Source organism: Phoxinus phoxinus (assembly GCF_949152265.1).
Source record: "Phoxinus phoxinus genome assembly, chromosome: 9".
Lineage (NCBI taxonomy): Eukaryota > Metazoa > Chordata > Actinopteri > Cypriniformes > Leuciscidae > Phoxinus > Phoxinus phoxinus.
In genome coordinates, this window is record NC_136884.1 from 12,776,168 (window position 1) to 12,798,967 (window position 22,800).

Genomic DNA, 22,800 nt, shown 5'->3' on the forward strand with positions numbered 1-22,800 from the left:
CTCCCTTGTCCTGGTCCTTGCCCCACTCCTCTCCCTTGTCCTGGTCCTTGCCCCAATCCTCTCCCTTGTCCTGGTCCTTGCCCCACTCCTCTCCCTTGTCCTGGTCCTTGCCCCACTCCTCTCCCTTGTCCTGGTACTCGTCTTCCTCTCCCTCGTGTAGGCTTCTTTCTTTCTTTCTTTCTTTCTTTCTTTCTTTCTTTCTTTCTTTCTTTCTTTCTTTCTTTCTTTCTTTCTTTCTCTCTTTGTGTTGCTCCATATTGTTCCTTTTCCACACAAGATCAGCCTAGAGTCCTCTTTTAGAACATTTGATCATGCGATTGAAAGAACCTCAACACCCGAGTGTGCTTCTGGATGGGAATCAGCTGTAATTTATATATGTGCAAAACTTCAATAAGCTGTTTCTCAGTAGCAATGGAATACAATACAGGGCATATATTTGTGTTTCAATTCACAATATGCACAGCTGTTCACTTTGACTTTAGCCTATAAGTTATGTTTAGAACATGATGTTATCTGTTCTGACATACAGTGTGAAAGCATTTGTAAATTTGGCAGTAAAATTACATTGTTTTGGTATTTGTTGAGCTTGAGTGTAAAAGAAGTTCAAGCATTTTAAATTTGTGTTAACTGTATGCATTTTGTGTCAAAGCAACAAGAAATGTGTTAATTGTATAGCCTACAAAGACTGATGTTGTGCTAACCGTGTTAAGAGTTTAGGAAACTTGTTAAATGTATTGAAAAAACTGTCATAGCAATTGTAAAAAACTGTATCATAATATTTCAATTACAGTTTTTTACAGTTGCTAGGACACATTTCTCAATACTTAGGTCACTTTTTCAAAACTCTTCACACAGTGAGCACAACAGAAGTATATGTGGGCTAAACTGTGGATCATTTATCATTGCTTTGGCACAAAATGCATTCAATGACTATACATATTTCAAATCACATTAACTCTTTTTTCACTTCGACACAACAACCCCCAAAACTACCTACAGCCCAATTTGCACATGCTTACAAACCTGTTAAACTTAAGTTCAAAACAATAACATAATACAAAACTGAATTAGACCGCATTTTGCCACATTTCTACACAGTAATATTGTAATGAAATATATTTAGAATCTAAAAATTAAATGGTATAAAAACAATTGGACCAACCACAGCTGATTCCTAATGTGTCTGTGTCGGTGGATGGTGACAATACTTTGGAATTTGGGGAAAAAAGAGACATAAAATATATAAAGTATTGAAGCATATTGTATCATGTCTGATTCATTCTATAGTAGCATATATCGCAGTGAATTCTAAACAGTAGAGAGGTAGAAGAAAGAAATAATTTACAGAGGAAAGCATAAAGTTATGGAAGAATGTGTTGATTTGAGACATGTATGAAGTGGTTTGGTAGTTTAAGTGCCTTTTGAATGTGAAATTACAGTTTTTCTCGATTGTTTACACACATTTTCTGAAAGCATGCCTCATATTCTCAGAACTAAAAAAAACACACTCACAATGGGCAAACCCCCTCAATTCTCCTGCAAAATTAAACTTTACATTCAAAACCATGTTATTTTTTCTCAAAATGGTATTTTGTTTTCAAATGACACACACAAACCATCATATGAACAGACATTTATAAGAACCAGTTGAACATGTGCTCAATGTAAAACACTATGATGAATGGAAAACCTTCTCCATTCATCATAATGACTTAGGCCTTTTTTTTGTTCAGTGTTACGCTTACTACAGACAGTACATACATAAGTGTGTTGTAAAATATTTTAGAATATTGTTTTTATACTCAGAACATACAAATACACGGTAACAAATATATTTAATTTTTCCCACAAAAACAATGTACACAGTGTACATCCTAACCAACTTAAAGTTGCACATACAGTGGTTACATACAAAACAACAGAAGAATTTACTGTATACAGTTACAGTAAAAAAAGAAAATCCAATGTTGGCATCCATTGCTCCATTGAAGAGCTCACCTGTTGCCCTTTTATGCTAAAGCTCTGATTGCTAATTGTAAAACTGTGTGTCGGGTGTTTGCCCATGTGATGAATCAGTGTGCATATTTGAATGGCAGGGTGTTCCTTGTGAAAAGAGATTTTCTGCATGAAAATTGTTCCAAATGCAGAGAAATGTGTGTAGTGTTCTGAAAAAAGTGTGTTTTAGAACTGCAATTTGAGTGTAAAGCAGGAATTGTGCTTGTAGTTTAGCAGAATTGGTTCAGGGGGTTGGTGAATGAGTTACATGTTGTGGTCATTGTGTCTCAAGTACCAGTATTTGTGTGTAAACAATTGAGAAAAACTGTAATTACGCAGTACTTTCCGGGCTGTAATCTAAAGCGTTACCCAGTTTTGTATTATGTTATTGTTTTGAACTTAAGTTTAACAGTTTTGAAAACAGTTTGTAAGCATAAATGATAAATGATCCACAGTTTAGCCCACATATACTTCTGTTGTGCTCACTGTGCTGTCCTAAGTATTGAGAAATGTGTATAGCGACTGTAAAAAAAACTGTAATTGAAATATTATGATAATATGCAGCCTAGACATTTTGCTGAACTTACGAACTTTTAGTTTTTTCCATTTTTTATTTAAAGAAAGAAAGGAAAAGGAGTCAATGGATAGTAATACAATGATTTTATTCTTCATTGGTGTGAAGAGATGAGATTAGCAAAGTGTTGATAACAAACATTTATATATTTACTCTTTTTGCATGAATAATGAAATGTCAAATGAAAGTGGGTAATTTTGAATCTAAACAAAGCTCAAATGATAGACTTTTTGCAATTAAATCTATCTAAAAACAATCCAAAGTTGTTCTCCTTTTTCTACATCTCTTATTTTTTCCCAGGCCCCCATGGGTCCTGTGTGATCTTTCCTGCTTTCTCATCCCCAGTCTGAAGCCTGACGGGCAGGTTATGCACGGTACAGGTAGATAGTCGACAGTTGAATCTGCTGGGTACAGAAAAATATTAGCATGCTTTGGAATGCCATATAGTCGTTTTTCCAAAGAGAAATTGAGCTACCAGGAAGAATCTTGCATGCTTAATTATATTGTACTCATGCGAATGACATAAACTCTTTTATAAATTGACATTCACATTTCAGTCTTGTCATGTTTATTAAAAATTCTTACCCCATGGGAAAGTGATCATCTGACCTAAAAAAGACAAACATAACAAACAGGTCAATTTTACAAGCATTTCTGTATAACAAACAAGCAAAACACATAGACAAATCTACACAATTTCATAATTATTTGCATTCAGAATATTGTTCGCAAGGTGGAATTATATTATCGAAAGTTGTTTTAGACGATAATATGTCAACACACATAAGTGTTTTTTCACACATTTTAACTAAGCATTAAGAAATGTCAAATCAGTTCACTTAAAACATTTATTCAATAAAAGTGTTGTTTATGAAACATTGTATGTGAGTGTGTGTATATAGTATACCAGTTTCCTGTGAAATAGGGAATGATAAGAAAGAAATCTTCATAAGAGATTCCATGTTAAAGAAAAAAAAAACATTTTGATGAAGCAGAATTGGTCACTTTTGTGGAAAACATTATAATGAGAATTTGAGCATATTTTGATACTGAAATGAAAGGGGGGAAAAAGAAGAAAAAACATTCCTGTTGGTGAAGAAATACCATAAAGACAGCACTGGAATTCTCTCATTTATCATGCTCATGTTCCGTCAATTCCCATTGGATCTCAGTCCGAATCTCATCACAACTCATTCACACTGTTTCTGTGTGTGTGTGTGTGTGTGTGTGTGTGTGTGTGTGTGTGTGTGTGTGTGTGTGTGTGTGTGTGTGTGTGTGTGTGTGTGTGTGTGTGTGTGTGTGTGTGTGTGTGTGTGTGTGTGTGTGTGTGTTTCCCTTGTTTCGTACCTGTTTCCCATGACCTCTGTGAAATTGGAAATGACCGTTGTGGATTCCGTGCTGAAAACAAACACATCTCAATGAAGCAGAATTGGTCACTTTTTTGGACAACAATACAATGAGAATTTGAGCATATTTTGATAGGCTACTGAAATGAAAGAGAGAAATAAATGGAGAAAAAAAAACATAAAGACAGCACTAGAATTATCTAATTCAGGATCATGCTCATGTTCCTCCAATTCTTGACAATTTCCATTGGATCTCTGTCCGAGTCTCATCTCAACTCATTCACGCTGTTGCTGTTCTGTCAAGCATGTGTGTGTGTGTGTGTGTGTGTGTGTGTGTGTGTGTGTATACCTGATATTGGGAAAAGTCTCCATATTTTCCATGAGTCTGGTCTTATTGTTTTCCATAATCTCTGTTACATTGGGAAAAGTCTCCATATCAGATCCTCTGCTAAAAACAAATACATCACAAGTATGAAAAAGAATGGTCTTTTTTGTCTTATTCGTTTTCCTCATACTTGTCAATTATGCTTGAAAATATCTTACCTTGTGTTATTGAAGATGGGAAACGCAAGAGTGTAGCTGAGGATCAGAGAGCTGAGAGTCCAGACAGAAAACATGCTGTTCATCACACCAGCACTGACTTACTGAACAGAGCGACGGGCAATGAATAAGACCACAGTTGATTCAAGCATATCATTCTCTGATCATTCACATTCTTTAAATATGTTTTACATCTGTAGGCTATATATATGTGTGTGTGATTCCCACAGGTAGGACTAGGTTTTGTCCTTGATTAAGATACAGACTAACATAAAAAGATAGACAGAGAGGATTAATGAGACCTTGTCAGTGTTTTGAAGTATAAAGGGAGGTAATAAGTAACCACGGATAATAAATAAATCAATTGGAAGTGTCACAATGTTGGGCAACAATCATGGGAAAAGACCAGATTTTTGTCTAAAGTGTGTGTGTGTGTTTGGATATTCAGGTCTATCAAAAAAGTTTAATTTTAACATTAGTTTAAGAGGGAATATTTTGTCCATGGACAGTTTATCTTTTGTTAAAGACAAACCGATCTGGCTTCATTTCTCTTTTATCAGCTGTTTCTTGGTTGTAGATACTCTGCTTTAACGAGTTTCCCTCTCTCAGTGACTGTTTTATCAGGGACTGGGGCCAATAACGATGTTTTCATAATCAGTTTCATACATGCCTTTTGTGATTACTGGACAACTAACATAATATGGTTTGCACATGCTAATAACCATGCAAACCACATGCAAACCACTAGCATGTGCAAACCATATTATGTTAGTTGTCCAGTAATCACAAAAGACATGTATGAAAACTGATTATGAAAACATCCTGCTGAATGCCATGTCAATGAATGAATTAAAAATGAGATGATAGCTTTGAGAAGTCGTAACTGGCAGCTATTTCAGATCCACTTTTAGTCATCAGATACTCAATCACCAAACAACACAAACTGAAAGGGTGTCAGATTTGTAACACATTGTTTTTAGTAAACTGCAATTCACAGTTCCCAAGAGGCACTGAACAAAATTAAATGCAACACTTTTGTTTTTGCCCCCATGAGCTAAACTCAAAGATTGGCCTTTTATGGTGGCCAGCCTATCCGTGTCCTAACTACACGCAACGCGACACGCGATAAAAAGTATATATTCCATGTTAATCAGAGTTTTTGTCCTAACCAGCCACGACAGCGACAAGCGACGATTCTATTTTAGAAACTGTTTCTATTTTTCTGCGACGTTGCGCTGGAACAACAAACACAAAGTGTGGGAATGATAATCTCAGGTACTGTTTATGTGCTTTATTTAATGTTGAAAGCGTGTCATGTGACTTTGAATATCATTTAGTGCTCCCAGCTTTGTAGCTGTAAAAGCAACAATGGATAATTCACCTCAGATCGTGAAATGAAACAAATGGAAACAGAACAAACTGTAAAGAAACAAGTGTAGGCTATTATTTGACAAAGATTGGTTTAGTAAATCAGTAGCCTATGTATTTGAATAATGTTTAAATGGTGTAATATTTGTGAATTTGAAAAATGTTCTTTAAAATTTTCCATTTTCTTGCGAGTGCCGTAAAGATTACTCTCTGGTGCTGTGCACTTGCCGCGAGAGCCCGCCCACACGCTGTTCTGATTGGCTGTGGGTTTTGATTGATTTGTACGCATCTCGCAGTCGCGTCTAGTGTGGACAGACAAATTATTTGTCGCTGGAATCTTATTTTTTTTTATAAATAAGATTTAAATAAGATAAATAAGATTTTATAAGAAGACGCAGCCTTTTATCGCGTGTCGCGGCGTCGCGTTTAGTTAGGACAAGGTGTAGGCAGTGGCACAACTGTGCAATAATCATGCTATCTATCAGCATCTTGATATGCCACACCTGTGAGGTGGATGGATTATCTCGGCAAAGGAGAAGTGCTCACTATCACAGATTTGTGAACAGTATTTGAGAGAAATAGGCCTTTTGTGTACATAGAAAAAGTCTTAGATCTTTGAGTTCAGCTCATGAAAAATGGGGGCAAAAACAAAAGTGTTGCGTTTATAATTTTGTTTAGTAAGCTAGCACATTTTAACTATATATATCACACTTTGCCTCTCATGATTTTCAATGCTCAAAGTGACAACCAAAATAATGATAAAAAGGGATTTTAGTACATTTAGAGAATGTCTGATTAGAACTTATATTTACTCATTCAGGGAGGATGTTCACTTCGGCAATCCATTAATATGAGCTAGAATATTTTTTTTGTGTTACATGAAAAATATATTGAAATATATATATAGTGAAAAAAATTATTAATATTAATAATACATATTAAATACTCTAATGTATATATAATACATATTATGAATGTATTTTAAATAATAATTTATTTTATGTTCACTACATATAAAAAGGAAAAGAAAAAAAAGAAAAAGGAAGACACTGCAGGTAAAAATTGTTTTCATTCTCAAATTAATCAGCTTCCACTAAACATACATAAATCACACTTTGCACATATGTCTCAGTTATGTTATGAATAATATTACAACATTTATAGTCATGTATATGTGTGTATAAACATGGACAACAGGGTGTTCCTTCTATAGTGTTGCATTTGGTGTGTTTGTAATAGCCTATATATTTTTTTTTATTAAAATAATAATCACTTGGCAAAGTTTGGAATCATATTTCATGCTGTTATTTTCTTTTACCCTATTTCACCTGAAGTGCTTCCCCATCAGGTGAACAACATCTACATTAAGTCCAAGTCTACATTTTACCCTGCTTATAAAATCAATCATAAAAATACAAAGTGCAATAAATATGATGTTCAATTTTCTGTAAATTGTGAAAGGTTTTTACTAAAATTCAATAAAAACAAATGTCCGCTACAGTGCATAAACTGATGGATGAAACAAAACGTCTAAATCAATCCTGTTTTTACAGAATTACAGCAAGATAACCAAACAGATCACTTCACTGTAACATATTAGTGAAACTTCCTCTTATATTCAGTGAAAACACCATTTCATCATTATTTCATCATTCAGGTTCATGCTTTATTTCTTGCCAATTCCCATTGGATCGGTCATGTCCCCAGCAATCTCATCCCCAGTCTGTAGCATAGACCCCAGGTTCCACATGGCACAAGTGGACAGAAAACACCTCCTTCTGGAATGAGAGAGAAGTGTATTTCAGGCACCAAGAAACACTGAATGAGGATTTAAATTAATATTCTGTCCTTTTGTCTGTAAGGAAATTATTTAGAGGCCATTAATACAATGAATCTGGTGTGTGTCAAAAAGATAGATAGAAGGTGATGCCGAGAATGACACAGGAAGAACGAGACAGGAAGTTATTTGTTATATTTTATGGTAACATTTTACCAGACATTTCAGATTTGATATGTGAAAAGGGTTTATGAAAGCTGTCAATGTCTCAATTTGATTGACTTTATTAATAAAATATAATATAATATATAGAAATATACTACTATATATGCATTGTTTTTAAAACAAATGAATTAAACGCATGACTTACAGGAATATTGAAGGCCTTTTCCGTATCCCTGTTTCGGATCTATGGGAAAGTCAAGACATTTGGGTTAGATGAGAGAATTGTTTTAGCATTTTGTTGGACTCTATGGGATTTTTTATGGGATTCTATACGTGTAAAGTGGGAAATGTTCTATACCCGTTTGTTGGATTGGTCTTAATATACTCTGTGGAGTTCCTCTCTGTAATATTAGGAGAAATCTCCTTATGAGAGACACTGTTGAAAAGAATAACATTTTTAGGATCAAATACAACATTAACTCTTTTTTGAGCTTGAAAATATCTTACCTTGTGGTATTGAAGATGGGAAACGCAAGAGTGTAGCTGAGGATCAGAGAGCTGAGAGTCCAGACAGAAAACATGCTGTTCATCACACCAGCACTGACTTACTGAACAGACTGAAGGGCAATGAATAAGACCACAGTTGATTCAAGCTTATATAAAATTCCCCGATTATTCAAATGCTCATCAATCTTTAGGGATCTGAATCTGTGTGTAATTCCCACAGGCCGGAGTGGGTTTTGTCCTTGAATAAGACAAGGACAGACACTTTTAGAGTGATGGGACCTTATCAACATTCTGAAAATATTTGGGAGCTGACATTGAAGGTCTAAGTTAAAAAACACAGAACGATTAATAGACCTATACAGTTTACCTACCTAGATATAAGTTTTAGTTAGTGTGACAACAGTGATTTCCAGGAACTGGCACCAAAGCAATTTCTCATTTCTCATGATTATTGCACAACTTACATCATGTGGTTTTAAAACATGGATGATTATCCTGATGTGTAGCTGAATGTCATATTTTTACTACAAGCATTAAGCCAGAGAGGCTTCTTATCATTTATGTGGTATGATTTAATTTAAAAGAAAGTTATTATTTTACTACAGTGTCTTTTAATATTTATTAGGTGAAACAATTTGAATATCGTGCAAAAGTTAATTTATTTTAGCAATTCAACTTAAAAGGTGAAATTCATATATTACTCGTTACATGCAAAGTGAGATATTACAAGCCTTTATAATTTTGATGATTATGGCTTAGTTTATGAAAACCCCAAATTCAAAATTAAAATATTATGGAAAGGTTTTTATAAGCTGTGAGGCTCGACAAATAAAGGCTTGAAATATCTCACATAGCATGTAATGAGTCTATATAATATATTAGTTTCACCTTTTAAGTTGAATTACTGAAATAAATGAACTTTTGCCCGATATTCTAATTTTTCGAGTTTCACCTGTATTTTTATGATGTCTACTTTTTGGTTATATTATAATATTTAATTATATTTGTTTAAACATCAGACACACATTCATCACACAAACACCAATGGAGTGTCAGACTTCATTACTTTTAATAAACTGCAATTCAGTTCTGAAGATGTAAGGTAACATATTTTAATGACATCACACAGTGTACAGCTCAACGTGTCAACCAACACAATGACAAATCATGCATTTATAGCCCACTGTATTACAGTTACAGATATACGTGAACTAAAAATGTCCAGATAACACTTAAAGTAATTTGAGACAGATTTGTAAGCGGTCCATTACTGAACGGTGGTTCTGCAGTCCAATATTATCAGCTTTGAAATGAAAGACATTCCAGAGCATAAATATTGAAGGGACAGTATTTATAAGTAACTTAATTTCTTGCTATATATAATGTCTGTTACACAATGGGTAAAATAATGAATGTCTTTCTTTCTTACATATATTATAAATAATATTGTATATAATTTAAACAATTATGATTAGGAGCGCCGACAAACTATTTCTTCCTCTTCAAACTTCAGGAATGGCAAAAGACACATCACAGAGCATCACATTAACAACATATCATTATATAATCCTTAAAATAAGGTTTCCAGCTTCAGCAAGATGGATGAGAACAAGAAGTAACCCTTGTTTACCCTTGCATCTGCCCAGGCCAGACTGTGACTCCATGGGTGCATCAACTTATCGGAAGTCCTCTGCTGAGAACATGCCCTTGGCCCGTCGCAGGATGGAATCTTTGGAGGCGTCATACGGATGCTCTTTTGAGGGAATCTCCAGCACGGCCGGGATGGACTGCATGTGGGCATCTATAGCATGACGAATCATCTCTGCGATGAACTGGTTGATGAGGATGATGCCAATGTCACTGCGAGCCAGGAAACTCCTGTAAATGAGCAATTGATGTTGATATTCAAGTTAAAATTACATTATGGACTATGAATTATGCAATCTACACTTCCCAGTCAAAATGTGATTATTCAAAAACCTTGTAAAAGCAATTGGCACATAGTAATGTATAGGAATATACTGGAATCATCAAAGTATTTTTGGTTAAATCAATCAATGTTGAATAATTAGGCTAAGTTCTATAACCTACATACTTATTCTTTAGATAGATAGATAGATAGATAGATAGATAGATAGATAGATAGATAGATAGATAGATAGATAGATAGATAGATAGAACAGAAAAAGTATAGGGAGGCTAGTCAATTTTATTCGTGAATGATAACGTCATTAGTCAATATCCATATACTAATATTTACGATGGAATATTTTTTCTTATTTATTTAGGCTATGTATTTTATTTTGGATTGTAACATATTATTTTAAATCATTCAGATATTTCAAATATTGTATCTTACTTGAAGGTCTCCTCTATCTCTGTGATGCTAGTGTCCTTTTCCACCACCAAGAAATTGGGTTTTCGGTTTTTATTGAGCTCTCCAATCCCTCCGAGGAGGAATCCGGTACATGTGTCTTCATCCCCTATAACGGCGATTAATTTCCCCCGTCCAGCCATTGCGATTTTTTCTTATTTTCGCTCAAATAAAAGACAGAATCAGAGGGTGAAATGTTTTTCCGTCCTGTAGGGATCATATGCTTTAATCAGCTGACTCGTGCACTTCCGCTTTGACTAGACCGTAAGCGCTTTATTTAGACAGCTGATCTGGGATCTGTGCTGCTCGTGTTAATCAATCCCGCCCTAAGCGTGGTGATAATGACAAATCTGATCCTGAATCAGAATAAGTGCACGCACAGCCTGAATACTGGCAGAATTGTGTCACAATACGCAACATTTTAATCCTTTGACGATAGTATCACATGTTGTACATTCCCGAAGCATAAAAACTTAACAGTGATGTAGAATATACAAGAAACGCAATATTTTTCTGCGATGACGTTATATACACGCGACTCTTGTTTGTCAGTCACGTGAGGTGAGGTGTGAAGGAAGACAAGACGACAGTGTAAATTCATCAGCACTGCCTAAAAATGGTAAATATAATTGTTACTTTGGAGGCATTTGTCTAAACTAAATGTTTCTTTTAATGAAAAGGTTTTGTTGTGTTGTGCGCATGCTTATGGAAAACATAAAAGTGATATTATACATAATGTGTGATGGAGAAAGCAGTAAAACTGTAACGAATTATTAAACGTATGATCTCTACAACTGTTTAATGCCTGCGTTTCCTTGTGTTGAATTGCAGACCACCGCTCTGACCCAAGGTTTAGAGAGAATACCCGATCAGATTGGGTATTTGGTTATTAGTGAGGACGGTGTACTTGCGGTAAGTTATTAAACATTTAATGAGCAGTAAAAATTAATCACTTTACTTATCGCAACTACTGTACACAAAGAGATTGCGTGTTGTTGAATAGATACTCTTAAGTTGAAAAGAAAAGAAAAATCCAAAGAAAGAATAAGATAATTGTCCATACATATAACACAGTGTCTTTGCTGTAATTAAAAAATAAGACTAATTTTAATATAAAGAGATAGAGTGTGTGTGTGTGTGTGTGTGTGTGTGTGTGTGTGTGTGTGTGTGTGTGTGTGTGTGAGAGAGAGAGAGAGAGAGAGAGAGAGGTAAGATAGATAGGTTGATAGACAATTTATTGGTCAATAATACCATTGTTACTGTCAGACAATATTAGGTGTTTAATTGTGGACTCTTGTTTTTGTGAAGTTCTTTTGTAAACATTGTTCTCTTACAGTCCGCAGGAGAGCTGGAGAATGACGAGCACACGGCAGGAGTGATCATGCAGATGGTCAGAACGGCCTGTCGTTTCAGGTTGCACGGGACAGCTGAGCCCCCTTTCAAACGCATGTCAGGTAAGGAACATGCGTGTTTTTGTTTGGACAGCATGATTTTAATCACTATACTACAGTAAATTATCCTCAAATTCTGTGTTAAGCTACCACTTAATAAATATCCCGCTGTAACTGTGATTTTCTTTTTTTCCCCATAGTGATGTTTGAAGACTACGTTTATGCTGTGACCATCTCAGGACAAAAAGTTTTTGTAGTCAAAAGGCAGAACAACCAGCGGGAACCTGTTATTGTGTAGTAAAGAGGATAATATGGACTGATCTTACCCACTTTTACAAGCTCAAATTGGTGCCCTCACATTGAAACAGCCATCGCAACCATCTGATGTTTAGCACAATCACAATGAATTTCTTTTGTAAGAAGACTTTATTACACCGAATTGGGGGCCTTTGCTGGTGTCAGGTGTATTTGACCTGAACCTGAGTAAGTTAATGTGTTTTCTCAAACAACTGCAATGTTAGTGGTCACAGGATTCATCTGATGCCAGATTAAATGCTGTTAATATTTTAGCCCCCATTTATGATTGAGTGGTTTCAATTACTGTATTAATGGAGATGACTATAGATTTGTATTTACATTTAACCCATTTAATCTTTTAACATACAGCTTCCTCATAAAAATACAGGCATGTTTTGACTTAAGGACCTGCTCATCACATTATATCTTTATGCAGAAATCTTAATAGGCTGGAATACCGTATACGTGTATTAGCCACGGAAGCGGTTTATTTTTGACAATATTACACTGGGTGTTATTATTGTATTATGAGTTTCATATTCCAATCTTAATGTAAAGTGTGAGAGCTTGTAGTGAGGTGTTATAATAATACAAAGTTATTTTCTCTTGGATCTGTGAAAGCAGAAACTTAAGTGCACTGAATTTGACTTTTTACAGTCTATTTCCAAATGTGTTTAATTAACAGGCTTGAAATCAAATCTTTGAATAACTGCATTAACAATAATATATTAAATAAATTACTATGCATTTTAGTTTTGTTCCTTGTCAAGAATCATCTGTGGTTAAAACAATCAATGCTGAATAATTTAATTCTGTTACTATAACCTTTATTTTAGAGTTTAAAATGTATCTGTCAAGGTCTTAGGCATTATATATATATATAATATAGTAAACAAACAAAAACAATAAAGGAAAAAAAATACATAAAAATATATTTTGATGATTTCAACCATAAGCATAATGTGGAATAAGAATAGTTTTTTCTTTGTTAATTTTTTACTGATCTGACATGTGATTTATGAGTCTGAAAATTCCTAATCTTTTTGTTTCACAAATCCTTTATGCTTTGAATCCCAACAATCCCTGTCTTCCTATAACATACTACAATATTACCTTCATCTTTGTTTCATAGTAATACATATTTCTAGTATACAAGGCCAAATGACTAATAAGATGATGAGGTTTTAAAAAATATCTGGAAAGGGTGACAAAGGAATGAGAAATGGGGAAGGAAAATGCAAAAAAAAAAAAAAAAAAGTTAGAACAGGAACTGATTGCAAAGGTCAAACCAGCAAAGAACATTTAGACATTTCCTGTATACTGCAACACTCATCTGGCATTTCATTTGTTGATTTATTTGCATCTGATTTTCAATCTGGCCCAACTCTTTAGTGATTCTCCCATTTAAATTGCTTTTATAGTTCTTTAGATATAGCCAATCTAGTCCCTCATTGAGTCGTCCTGTTCCTTGGGTGGCACATGTGGCTTAAATATATCACTGCAGGACAAAGAGGGAAACTGAAGCAAGTTCGCAACATTTGTACAAGGAAATGAGCAATGAAAGAAGATGTACTACTTTTAAGTGGAGTTTGTCTGTCAGGTCGCTCAATGCCATGGCATTGGGCTGTTTGTTAGCAAAAATACAAACGAACAAAAACAGGGAGATGCTTTCAGAAACAGCGCCACTGTGCACAGTTGACTAAAAATCATCGGATATTAATACACAAATCACTCCCAAAGTTTTGCTGTGTCATGGATTTTTACACTGGACCGTGGAAAAAATGGAGTACAAGATGATCCACGGAAATATTTGTAAAATGGACAAATAGTTAAATAAATATATTTTGATATTACGTTTTAATTTAGCCAATGACAGAAATCATGATTATTTATCATTTTTGACAGTGTTTAAATAAGAGTAATTTGATGGTGGGTAGAAATATATTCTGTGAAACAGTGAAAACCAATGTTACATGTATGAAGCAGAAGCAACCGCTCTCCAACGTCTCTCCAGCGCTGTAAAGCTTTTCCATTATTAACGCAAGTCCAAGCTCTTGCCTGTTCCTAAGCCTTCTTTTTCCATGTATATTCATCTGACCTTTTCTATTTTCTCTCAGCCATCTTCTTTCTATAGTCTTTAAAATTGAATATGTTAATTTTAGGTCTGATGGAACTGAACGAGGAAAGTAAACAACTGGGTGCGGATGAGAAACAATATTATTTCTTAACAGAAGAAAGACCTGTCCTCTGTATTTTGTTAAACAAGTTGTTATGTATAACCACAGCTGTTGTCCCATTCGTCAAGCACATAAACTCACATCCTTGTCCTTGTGCTAGTTTGTCTTTATGTAGTAGCATGTTAGCAGCTTACATTTAAAATAAATAAATCACACAAAATGTGTTTGATGAATGAGTGTGAGTTAACTTATGTTACAAAAAATTCCAAGCACATATGCTAGTTCTCTTACAGGTTTTATGACTATAAACTGAATCAATTTAGTTCTATGTACTCTTGAAATAAGCAAATGTCTCTGCTGATATTTGGCCAATAATTACTTATTGCTCTTGAATTGATTTGTGACTGTTCATTTTAGGCTTGATGGAAGTCAAAGAAGAAAGAGAAGAACTGCATGTGGATGAGAAGGAACCTGAGTGTCAAGAACCTTTTCGTTTTCCCGAGACGGAAAAATATGTATCAGTAAAAGGAACTCAAAAATCAAGAGCCAAGAGATCTGTAACCTGCCCTTACACTAGAGTAAGACCATACAGCTGTGAAAAAAACATTTATTTTGGCTTTTCAACTGAAAAGACATCAGACAGTTCATCTAAAGGGGAAGTCGTTCTCATGTTCTTCATGTGGAAAGAGTTTTACAGGGTTAGATTGTTTGAAAGCGCAACAGACATTACACACATGGCGCGAAAGATCATGTTTGCTCTATGTGTGGGAATTGCTTTCCTAAAGCCTGTTATTTGTGGCAGCACCAAAAAATCCATATTGGAGAAAAACCTTTCAAGTGTTCATACTGTGGAAGAAAAAGTTTCACTCACAGAGGATCGCTGACAGCACAGTCATGAGATAGTTCACACTGGAGAGAAGCCATACCCCTGCTCATCATGTGGAAAGAGCTTCAGCCAATTAGGTGGTTACTGGTTAACATACCAATATGAGAAAAAAAACATTGCTCAGTGTTGAAAACATGTATTGGATTGGGTTCAGAAAAATAAACAATTTTGAAAAAATAAAGCCATGTTTCTTAGCTATATTCAAGGTGAGGCTATTTTGAGCCATCTTTATCTACTTGAAAAAAATTCACTCCCCCATTGACTTCCATAGTAATTTTATACTAAGTCCATGGTCCCCCAAAACTGTTTGGTTACAAACATTTTTAAAAATATCTTCGCTTGTCTTCAGCAGAAGAAATAAATTCAAACAGGTTTGTAACATCTTGAGAGTGAGTAAATGGTGACAGAATTAAATTTTTTGGGGGTAAAATATCCCACATGTATTCTGATAGGCTACATGCATGTAAACTGGTGCAAAAACTCTCTCTCTGTATGTGTGTGTTGTGTGTGTGTCACCCCCTCACTAGTTAAAATAGCCCATATTTAAAAAAAAAAAAAAACTATTATAAAAACATATTTTGGAATATTATTAATTAGCTCATATTTAATAGGTTCAGTCAATACAACACTGGAGTGGATAAACTTTTAAACTGTATAGTATGCATTTTCATACTGTAACTGTTCTTTTCTATAGGTAACACATAAAGTGTATTCTATTAACAATCACTTACTAAACCCAAAGCCAATAAAGACGAACTTTTCAAGAGAATAGTTAGCACTTTTTTCCTCCAACCAGCCGGGCTCTCCATGTTTATCGTGGGATCCACGTGGGAAGCCAACGCGTTTGTTTGTCTTTATTTAAATCTGAATAAAAAAATAATAAAAAAACAGAGACTTTATATTAAAAAGTCCATAAATATCTTAGAATAAAAAAAAAACAAAAAAAAAACAACAACAATCGGTTTAGTATTGAAGTTATTTCAGCATGGTTTCCCTGCTCGATTCATGATTCATATTTTATAGATAACATTTAAAAATCTAATAATTGTTGCATTTTAATAAACGTATAATAAATATATATTTGTAATACTCTTAAACTTTTAATTTCCCCTGAAACGTCACTTCCACACCCGGAAGCGACTGCAGCAAATAAACAGGACACGTACTCGGGTAAATGCCATATTTCTCTCTTGAAATACAAGTAAATGAAACTAAGAGAACATTTATTTGACGATTTATTCGCAATGCCTTTACGTCTAAATGTCATGATGTGGGATTTGATGTAATGTATCTATTCTTGCACCTTTACAACATGCTAACTAATTAGCTACAGACAACAAATGAGCAGTGAAATATAGTCAGTATTCAATTAAAATAACGTGCAAAAGCAGTCTCAAAGACTAACAACAACAAGAAAACGTTAAATGTCAAAGTATGAATGCTTTCCTTGGTTATATATATATATATATTAAAGCAATATTTATTTTTAAAACAAACTCCAAATATTGTGAACATCTGCTCACAGATTTTCCACATTGCACTTATATATTGCACATATTATTTCATATATATTTACTTTGCAGGTGGAGATCATATCAGAGAGTATGAAACCAGCCTGACAGTGATACAGCATGGACAAGTTTGGTATGAGCTTTGTCGGTGGTCCAAGCAAGAAGGAACTGCTGGAAACCATCGAACTGCAGAAGAAACAGCTTATGAAATATCAGACGCGTTTTAAAGATGTTGTCAGAGCATACCAAAGCTTAATTAAGGAAAAAGAGGCCTTGGAAGCCAGCCTGAAGGTACTGTCCATATCTCAGGAGGTTGATTTAAGCCAGCAGGATGATAACCTGTCATTTGGTGACGCTACAGGAAATGCTGAACGATCATTGCCCTCCTACCTTGGGGATGACCGATGTTCGCTTCACAGTGAAGACAGCATGGATACAGCAGCCTCTGCTGAAACGGCCACTAGCGTGACCAGCAACAGCACTAAAGGAGACCAAATAGAGGAGGACCAAAGCTGTGCTGTAGACGGAGCCACCGCTAGAGCTGTTGTACATGCCTTACCCCAGCAATCTGAAGAGGCAAGTGGGTCTGAAAGTGGCATTAGCACCAGCAGCAGTGGATGTATGGAGCCGCCACCACCTGCAGCAGACACAGACCGCCGTGTCATCCAACTAAAGACACAGCTGTCCACCCTGACCAGCTCCTTATCAACTGTCACTCAAGAAAAGTCCAGAATGGAGGCTTCGTTCCAGGCGGACAAGCGGAAGATAAAGCAGGAACTGGAGGAGCTGCAGGCCAGGATGGAGGAAGATCAGAAGCAGCACCAGATGGAGGTTCACAGCCTGCAGGAGCTGCTGGCGGAGAGCAAAGCCCGTGTCATCACCCAGCAGCACGAACGGGAGCAGGAGCAAGGCGATCATGCGCTCATGCTTCGAGAGCTTCAGAAACTCTTGCAGGAGGAAAGAGGACTGAGACAGGACGCCGAACTCAAACTGGAGGACTCGCGGGAGGCGTTGGCTGAAGCCATGCTGGCAGCAGACCGAGGGCTAGATTACGAGTCGCAGCTGAAAGAGATCAGTCAGGACCGAGAGGAGCTGAGGAAGAGCCTGAAGGCTGCAGCGGTGGAGAGGAGCAAACCCGACCCACGTGTGGAGGAGCTGCAGCAAGAGATCGCAGACCTCAAAGCTCACTTCAATCAGCAACTTCAGCAGGAAATCCGAAAGGTACTTTTTTAAAAGGCCACATCTTCCAGTGTTGTTGAGTTTCTAGTGTTAATTCTAGCCATTGTTAAGACTATTGTAATTATCCAACCCCACTTAAAACTTAACTTTTTGTTATTCTACTTTTAGGCACTATGAAATTTAAAATGGACCGTTCTTATTAAATTATTTTATTTTTTATGGAATATTGCATTATATATTATAAATGATTTATCATGCACATTGTATTTAAATTCATGAGCTGTCATAATCTTTACTTCTAAGTATCTTCCCCTCCCTCTTGCAACAACAGCTCTTCTCTTCTCTGATGACGTTCCAACAATCCAGTCAATTGCAGATGGACGATCAAGTCCTGATAATTAATTTTTTTTAATTTTTAAGAAGCCGTTTCACTTGGATATACATCATAATAGGGGGAAAAAATATATTGTAACTTCCGTTTCATGCTTACTTTAATGCTTACATGCTTACTGTACTCCCAACAGAAAATGTATAATGCATGATATATCCGTACCAACCTATATTAGATTTGGTTTGAAGTCGCAGTGTAATGAAAGTAGAGACAGATCTTTCTTCTGTATTGTGACATACATCCAAGTGAAATGGATTATATGAAAAGAAAAAATGAGACTCGGTTCTACACATCAGTTGTATATTGAATGGAGGCAGATCTGAAATCAAGCTTGCAGTCGATTGTAAGAAAGAAGTGGATTTTAAGCGGACTAAATAATTGGTGAAGTCCAGCATTCGTCACAAGAGAGAATTGACATTTCGCCGGAAGATTCAGTTATGACATTTTGATAAAAAATGACAAGGTAAAAAAAATAAAAAGACACATGCATGGATGAATTGTTCACAACAAAAATCAATAACAATGCGTTTTAAAAATAGAAAGAATTTCCATTTCACGTTAATATCGGTATCGATTAATATTTGAAGACACTAATAATTTGATTAATAACACTGTTCAATGTAATCTTTAGTAAATCTCAAAAATGAACATCTTTTTTAATTCTGTACATCAGAACTATTCTGCTCTTTTTTTTTTTACAGATTTTTCAACTATTTAAATAAAATATAGAATTTTGATATCGGCCATTTATCGGTTAATTGGTGCATTCATAGCTAATCTCAATATAATTGGCCTGTCTGATATAATCGTATCATTCATACAGTCCTGTTTGTGGATGGCCAGTGTCCTGCAGAGTTTAGCTCCAACATGCTTCACTGGAAATTTCTAGCCATCCTGAAGACCTTGATTTGTTGGTTTAAATGTGTTTAATTTGGATTGAAGCTAGACTCAGCAGGAGTCGCCCCCCAGGAGCAGGATTGGACACCCTTGGTCTATTTGCTTTTTTTAAACATTTATTCTTATTTCTTACTCGTATGTGTCTATGTAGGTGGCACAGGCTGATGAGCTTCTCCGAGAACAGGCGCAGATGGAGGAGGGACGAGTTGCCAGCCTTGAGGAGCGAGTATCTGAGCTCTCTGAACTGCTGGGGGCCTGCGAGCAGACCAGACAGAAGGACCAACAGAAGGCTCAGAAGCTGCGAGAACGCATCCTTCAACTCGACACCGAGAACAAAACCCTCGCTATCGCAGCGGTCAATAGGACGTCGATCTCTGATCTAAACATCGATGACGCCAACTTGAACGTGGACGTGTTAAAGGACAAACTCGAGAAGGTGAAGAAGTTACTTCTACTGGCTGCGCAAAGATCTCAAGACCAGAGTCTGGACATCGAGAAGCTGCTAGAAGGAGAAAAGGACCAGGAAATCTCAGAAGGAGAGAAGGCGTCAGCGCTCCACTACCAGCAAGAGCTTCGGCAGCTGAGGGAGGAGTTCGAGCGTTACAAAATGAGGGCTCAGGGTGTTCTGAAAAACAAGACCACGAAAGACGGCAACCAGTCCAAAGACTTAGAAGAAGCACGTGACCAGCTGGCCGAGCTGAAGGAGAAGTACATAAACCTTCGCATTCTTTCAGATGAAGCGGAAGCGCAGCACAAACGGGACCTGGAGGAGCGGCAGCAAGGGCTTGTAGCGGTCCAGCAGGCCCACAAACAGGAAGTCGAAAGGCTCGAGGTTCAACACAGGGACAATTTCTTGCGGCTTGAGGAAGAGCTGCACAAACAGAGAGATCGCACCATGGCCCTGCTTTCAGAAAAAGACCTCGAGCTAGAGCGACTTCGGGCTGCGGCGATGATCAGTTTTGGAAGCCATCAGAGGCACGCTACAAATAACAGCACAGCGATGGAAGGAGGCGACCTAGAGGAAGTTGGTCCAGAACAAGAAGAAAGTGACATTGTCGCACAAGCTCTTAAACTAGCTGGGCCCAACGAGCCAACTTTATTGCTCTACGCCGAACAGCTGGCCCGCAAAGAGGTGGAAGTGGCCGCCTTGCGCAAACAAAAGCATCGTTTAGAAGAAGACTTGCACCAGCTACAAGGGAAGCTGATTGCAAAGGGGGAGAGGCATGAAGAAGAGGTTGCTGAGCTACGGTGCCAGCTGGACAAGCATATTCGGGACCAGGGAAGAGATGGGGCCAACCTTGAGTACCTGAAGAATGTCATTTATAGGTTTCTCACGCTCCACGACAATAGGGGGCGCCAGCAGACGCTCACGGCCATTTTGACCATTTTGCACTTTAGTCCTCAAGAGAAACAAGTCGTGCTGAAGCAGCAGCCACACAATTGGTGGACGGCAGGGATGAGATGATTCAAACAGGTTGAGAAGATAGACGTTATGGTTCTAATGTGCTGAGATAAATATTTGTTTATTTTTATTGACCACTTTTTTGTGTGCAGTGTGAGAAGGTACCAAATAACAGGAGCAACAGTGTGGATATGTTTCCAATAATGACATATATACTCCAACTATTGCATGACAGGATACTAAACACTTTATGAATGGTTTTAGTCCAGTATTTGATAGTGTACCTCCCTCCTGTGCAACATAATATTAGATCTTGACACTGTGTCTTCAATCTGTATAATCGACAGAGCTGGAAGCAGCAAAATAGTGTTATGATTTTGTATTATAACTGGAGACATAATGTAACACTTTTTGGATAAAGGGTTTACATCTACAGTATGGGTTATGCCAAAGAAAACACTCAAATGGACTTCACGATGACATTGAAAGATCCAAGACTTCTAAGAGGGAAACTAGCAAGTACAGACAGCAGCACTTTTCATATAGTCATGGTGAACTCCATGCATACTGTATATTTAACAGACAAAACTAATTCCATGGGTTTTACTCAGAATATTTCTTTAACTTATATAAAATAAAATCGGCTGCTTTGAGTTTGCAAATATATAGCAGTTTTGGTTGGTTCTATTTTTCCTGCCATAGTCTCTAGGGCATTTGATGAATACACCGTTACCTCTTAATATAAGCTGTATATATTATGCTTTTTTTGTTTTTTTGAGAAATACTACAGATCATTTTCAGTGTCTTCACGGTTTCAGTCTTCTAAATAAATGTATATTTTCTATCTTTGACCAAAACAATAAACTATTTTGATCTCTTCAGCATTTTATGTTTTTATAGTAGTGTACTATATATATACTTTACCAATGTATACTTAGAATTTGACTCCAATGCATATGCAACTTTGATACATTTTTAAAATATTTTATTGTTACATTTTCAGTCACACAACACAATCATAATGTTTCCTCAGCTTGTAATCTCATTAAAAATAAGATAAATTAACCATTTATGGAAATAAAAAAACCTTGAAAATTCTTAGACGATCATTATTACAAAAACAGCATGTTGAAGAATCTACAATGTAAAGACTGTCATTATTAAAAACAGGTGCTGCTTGCATTAAGACAGTGGCTGAAGAGTAGTATGGTACTATTTCTGCCATTTAAATATATGACAATAATAGTAAACGTAGTATGCTATTTGAATTCAGCCAGTGTTTCCCCATCTGGAGTTTTCCAACTGCTCATTTTGTACGTGTCCCCACTGATACACTCAATTCAGTTTATTAGCACTCTACTAATGAGAAGATGAGTTGTAACAGATGCGTTACATTAGGGAAGCATCCTAAAATGTGCAGTGTTTAGAGATCCTCCAGGTCTAGGACTGAGAAACATGAACAAGCATACAACTAAAATATAAATAATCAAACACCTGTCTTTACATCCAAGCTCTTACTGATGGTCAGTGCAAATATAGACTTTAATAACACATTCCCAACCATAAAAAATTGCTCTTTCAAACAAATATTTTTTATAGTATTGGGAAAAAGTGGCAAACTTATATTAAACTTGCATCCATTTTAATAAATAAAAAGAAAACAAATCAAGCAGTCACAGAATATACACCTATACAAACCAACTTAAGTCAAAATATGGGTATAAAATGCAGTGAGGTTCAAAACTGAACAAAAAGTGCTGTAAAACAACCAAATAAGGTTCGGGTTGTATCAAAAAAATGACTGGCAAACACTATATATACAGAGTATCTTATACATGATGGGATTGTGACATTGAACTTGACCATCTCCAATCCCAAAACGTATTATGAAACACATCAACTAATTCGCTCATTCGCACAGTCCTTCATAAATCCTGGACTATATTATACTCTCAATAATGATTATCAAATCAAATCAGACTAGTTTCAGCCCTGATTGAGATCAAATATAAATTGTCATAAA

The 22,800-nt window shown here is 36.1% G+C and overlaps 4 protein-coding genes across 8 annotated transcripts; 2 read left to right on the top strand and 2 right to left on the bottom strand.

Moving 5' to 3' along the window:
* Window positions 1-2,677: 2,677 nt before the first annotated feature.
* Window positions 2,678-4,589, bottom strand: LOC307003920 (uncharacterized protein). 4 transcript variants are annotated; one of them, XM_079622806.1, is made up of 5 exons: window positions 4,459-4,589; window positions 4,265-4,360; window positions 3,917-3,967; window positions 3,155-3,178; window positions 2,678-2,973 (listed from the first exon to the last, which is right to left on the bottom strand). In XM_079622806.1, the coding sequence occupies exons 1-5, from the start codon at window positions 4,539-4,541 to the stop codon at window positions 2,856-2,858; spliced, it is 372 nt and encodes a 123-aa protein (XP_079478932.1). In that variant the 5' UTR covers window positions 4,542-4,589; the 3' UTR covers window positions 2,678-2,855. The 4 variants fall into 4 exon arrangements, with proteins under 4 accessions (XP_079478932.1, XP_079478931.1, XP_079478930.1 ...); XM_079622805.1 differs by having other exon boundaries at window positions 2,678-2,970; window positions 4,265-4,363; window positions 4,459-4,583; XM_079622804.1 differs by having other exon boundaries at window positions 4,265-4,363; window positions 4,459-4,583.
* Window positions 4,590-9,318: 4,729 nt separating this feature from the next.
* On the bottom strand, window positions 9,319-10,905 carry atp6v1f (ATPase H+ transporting V1 subunit F). The gene is made up of 2 exons (XM_079622916.1): window positions 10,632-10,905; window positions 9,319-10,150 (listed from the first exon to the last, which is right to left on the bottom strand). Exons 1-2 carry the CDS (start codon window positions 10,787-10,789, stop codon window positions 9,949-9,951), a joined length of 360 nt encoding a protein of 119 aa, XP_079479042.1. The 5' UTR covers window positions 10,790-10,905; the 3' UTR covers window positions 9,319-9,948.
* Window positions 10,845-13,086, top strand: lamtor4 (late endosomal/lysosomal adaptor, MAPK and MTOR activator 4). Its single transcript, XM_079622917.1, has 4 exons — window positions 10,845-11,265; window positions 11,478-11,558; window positions 11,983-12,100; window positions 12,238-13,086. Exons 1-4 carry the CDS (start codon window positions 11,263-11,265, stop codon window positions 12,333-12,335), a joined length of 300 nt encoding a protein of 99 aa, XP_079479043.1. The 5' UTR covers window positions 10,845-11,262; the 3' UTR covers window positions 12,336-13,086.
* A 3,417-nt stretch (window positions 13,087-16,503) lies between these two features.
* Window positions 16,504-21,823, top strand: gcc1 (GRIP and coiled-coil domain containing 1). Of its 2 annotated transcripts, none has more exons than XM_079622437.1 (3): window positions 16,504-16,567; window positions 16,981-18,129; window positions 19,527-21,823. In XM_079622437.1, the coding sequence occupies exons 2-3, from the start codon at window positions 17,029-17,031 to the stop codon at window positions 20,838-20,840; spliced, it is 2,415 nt and encodes an 804-aa protein (XP_079478563.1). In that variant the 5' UTR covers window positions 16,504-16,567; window positions 16,981-17,028; the 3' UTR covers window positions 20,841-21,823. The 2 variants fall into 2 exon arrangements, with proteins under 2 accessions (XP_079478563.1, XP_079478564.1); XM_079622438.1 differs by lacking the exon at window positions 16,504-16,567 and adding an exon at window positions 16,577-16,679 and having other exon boundaries at window positions 19,527-21,667.
* Window positions 21,824-22,800: the final 977 nt, after the last annotated feature.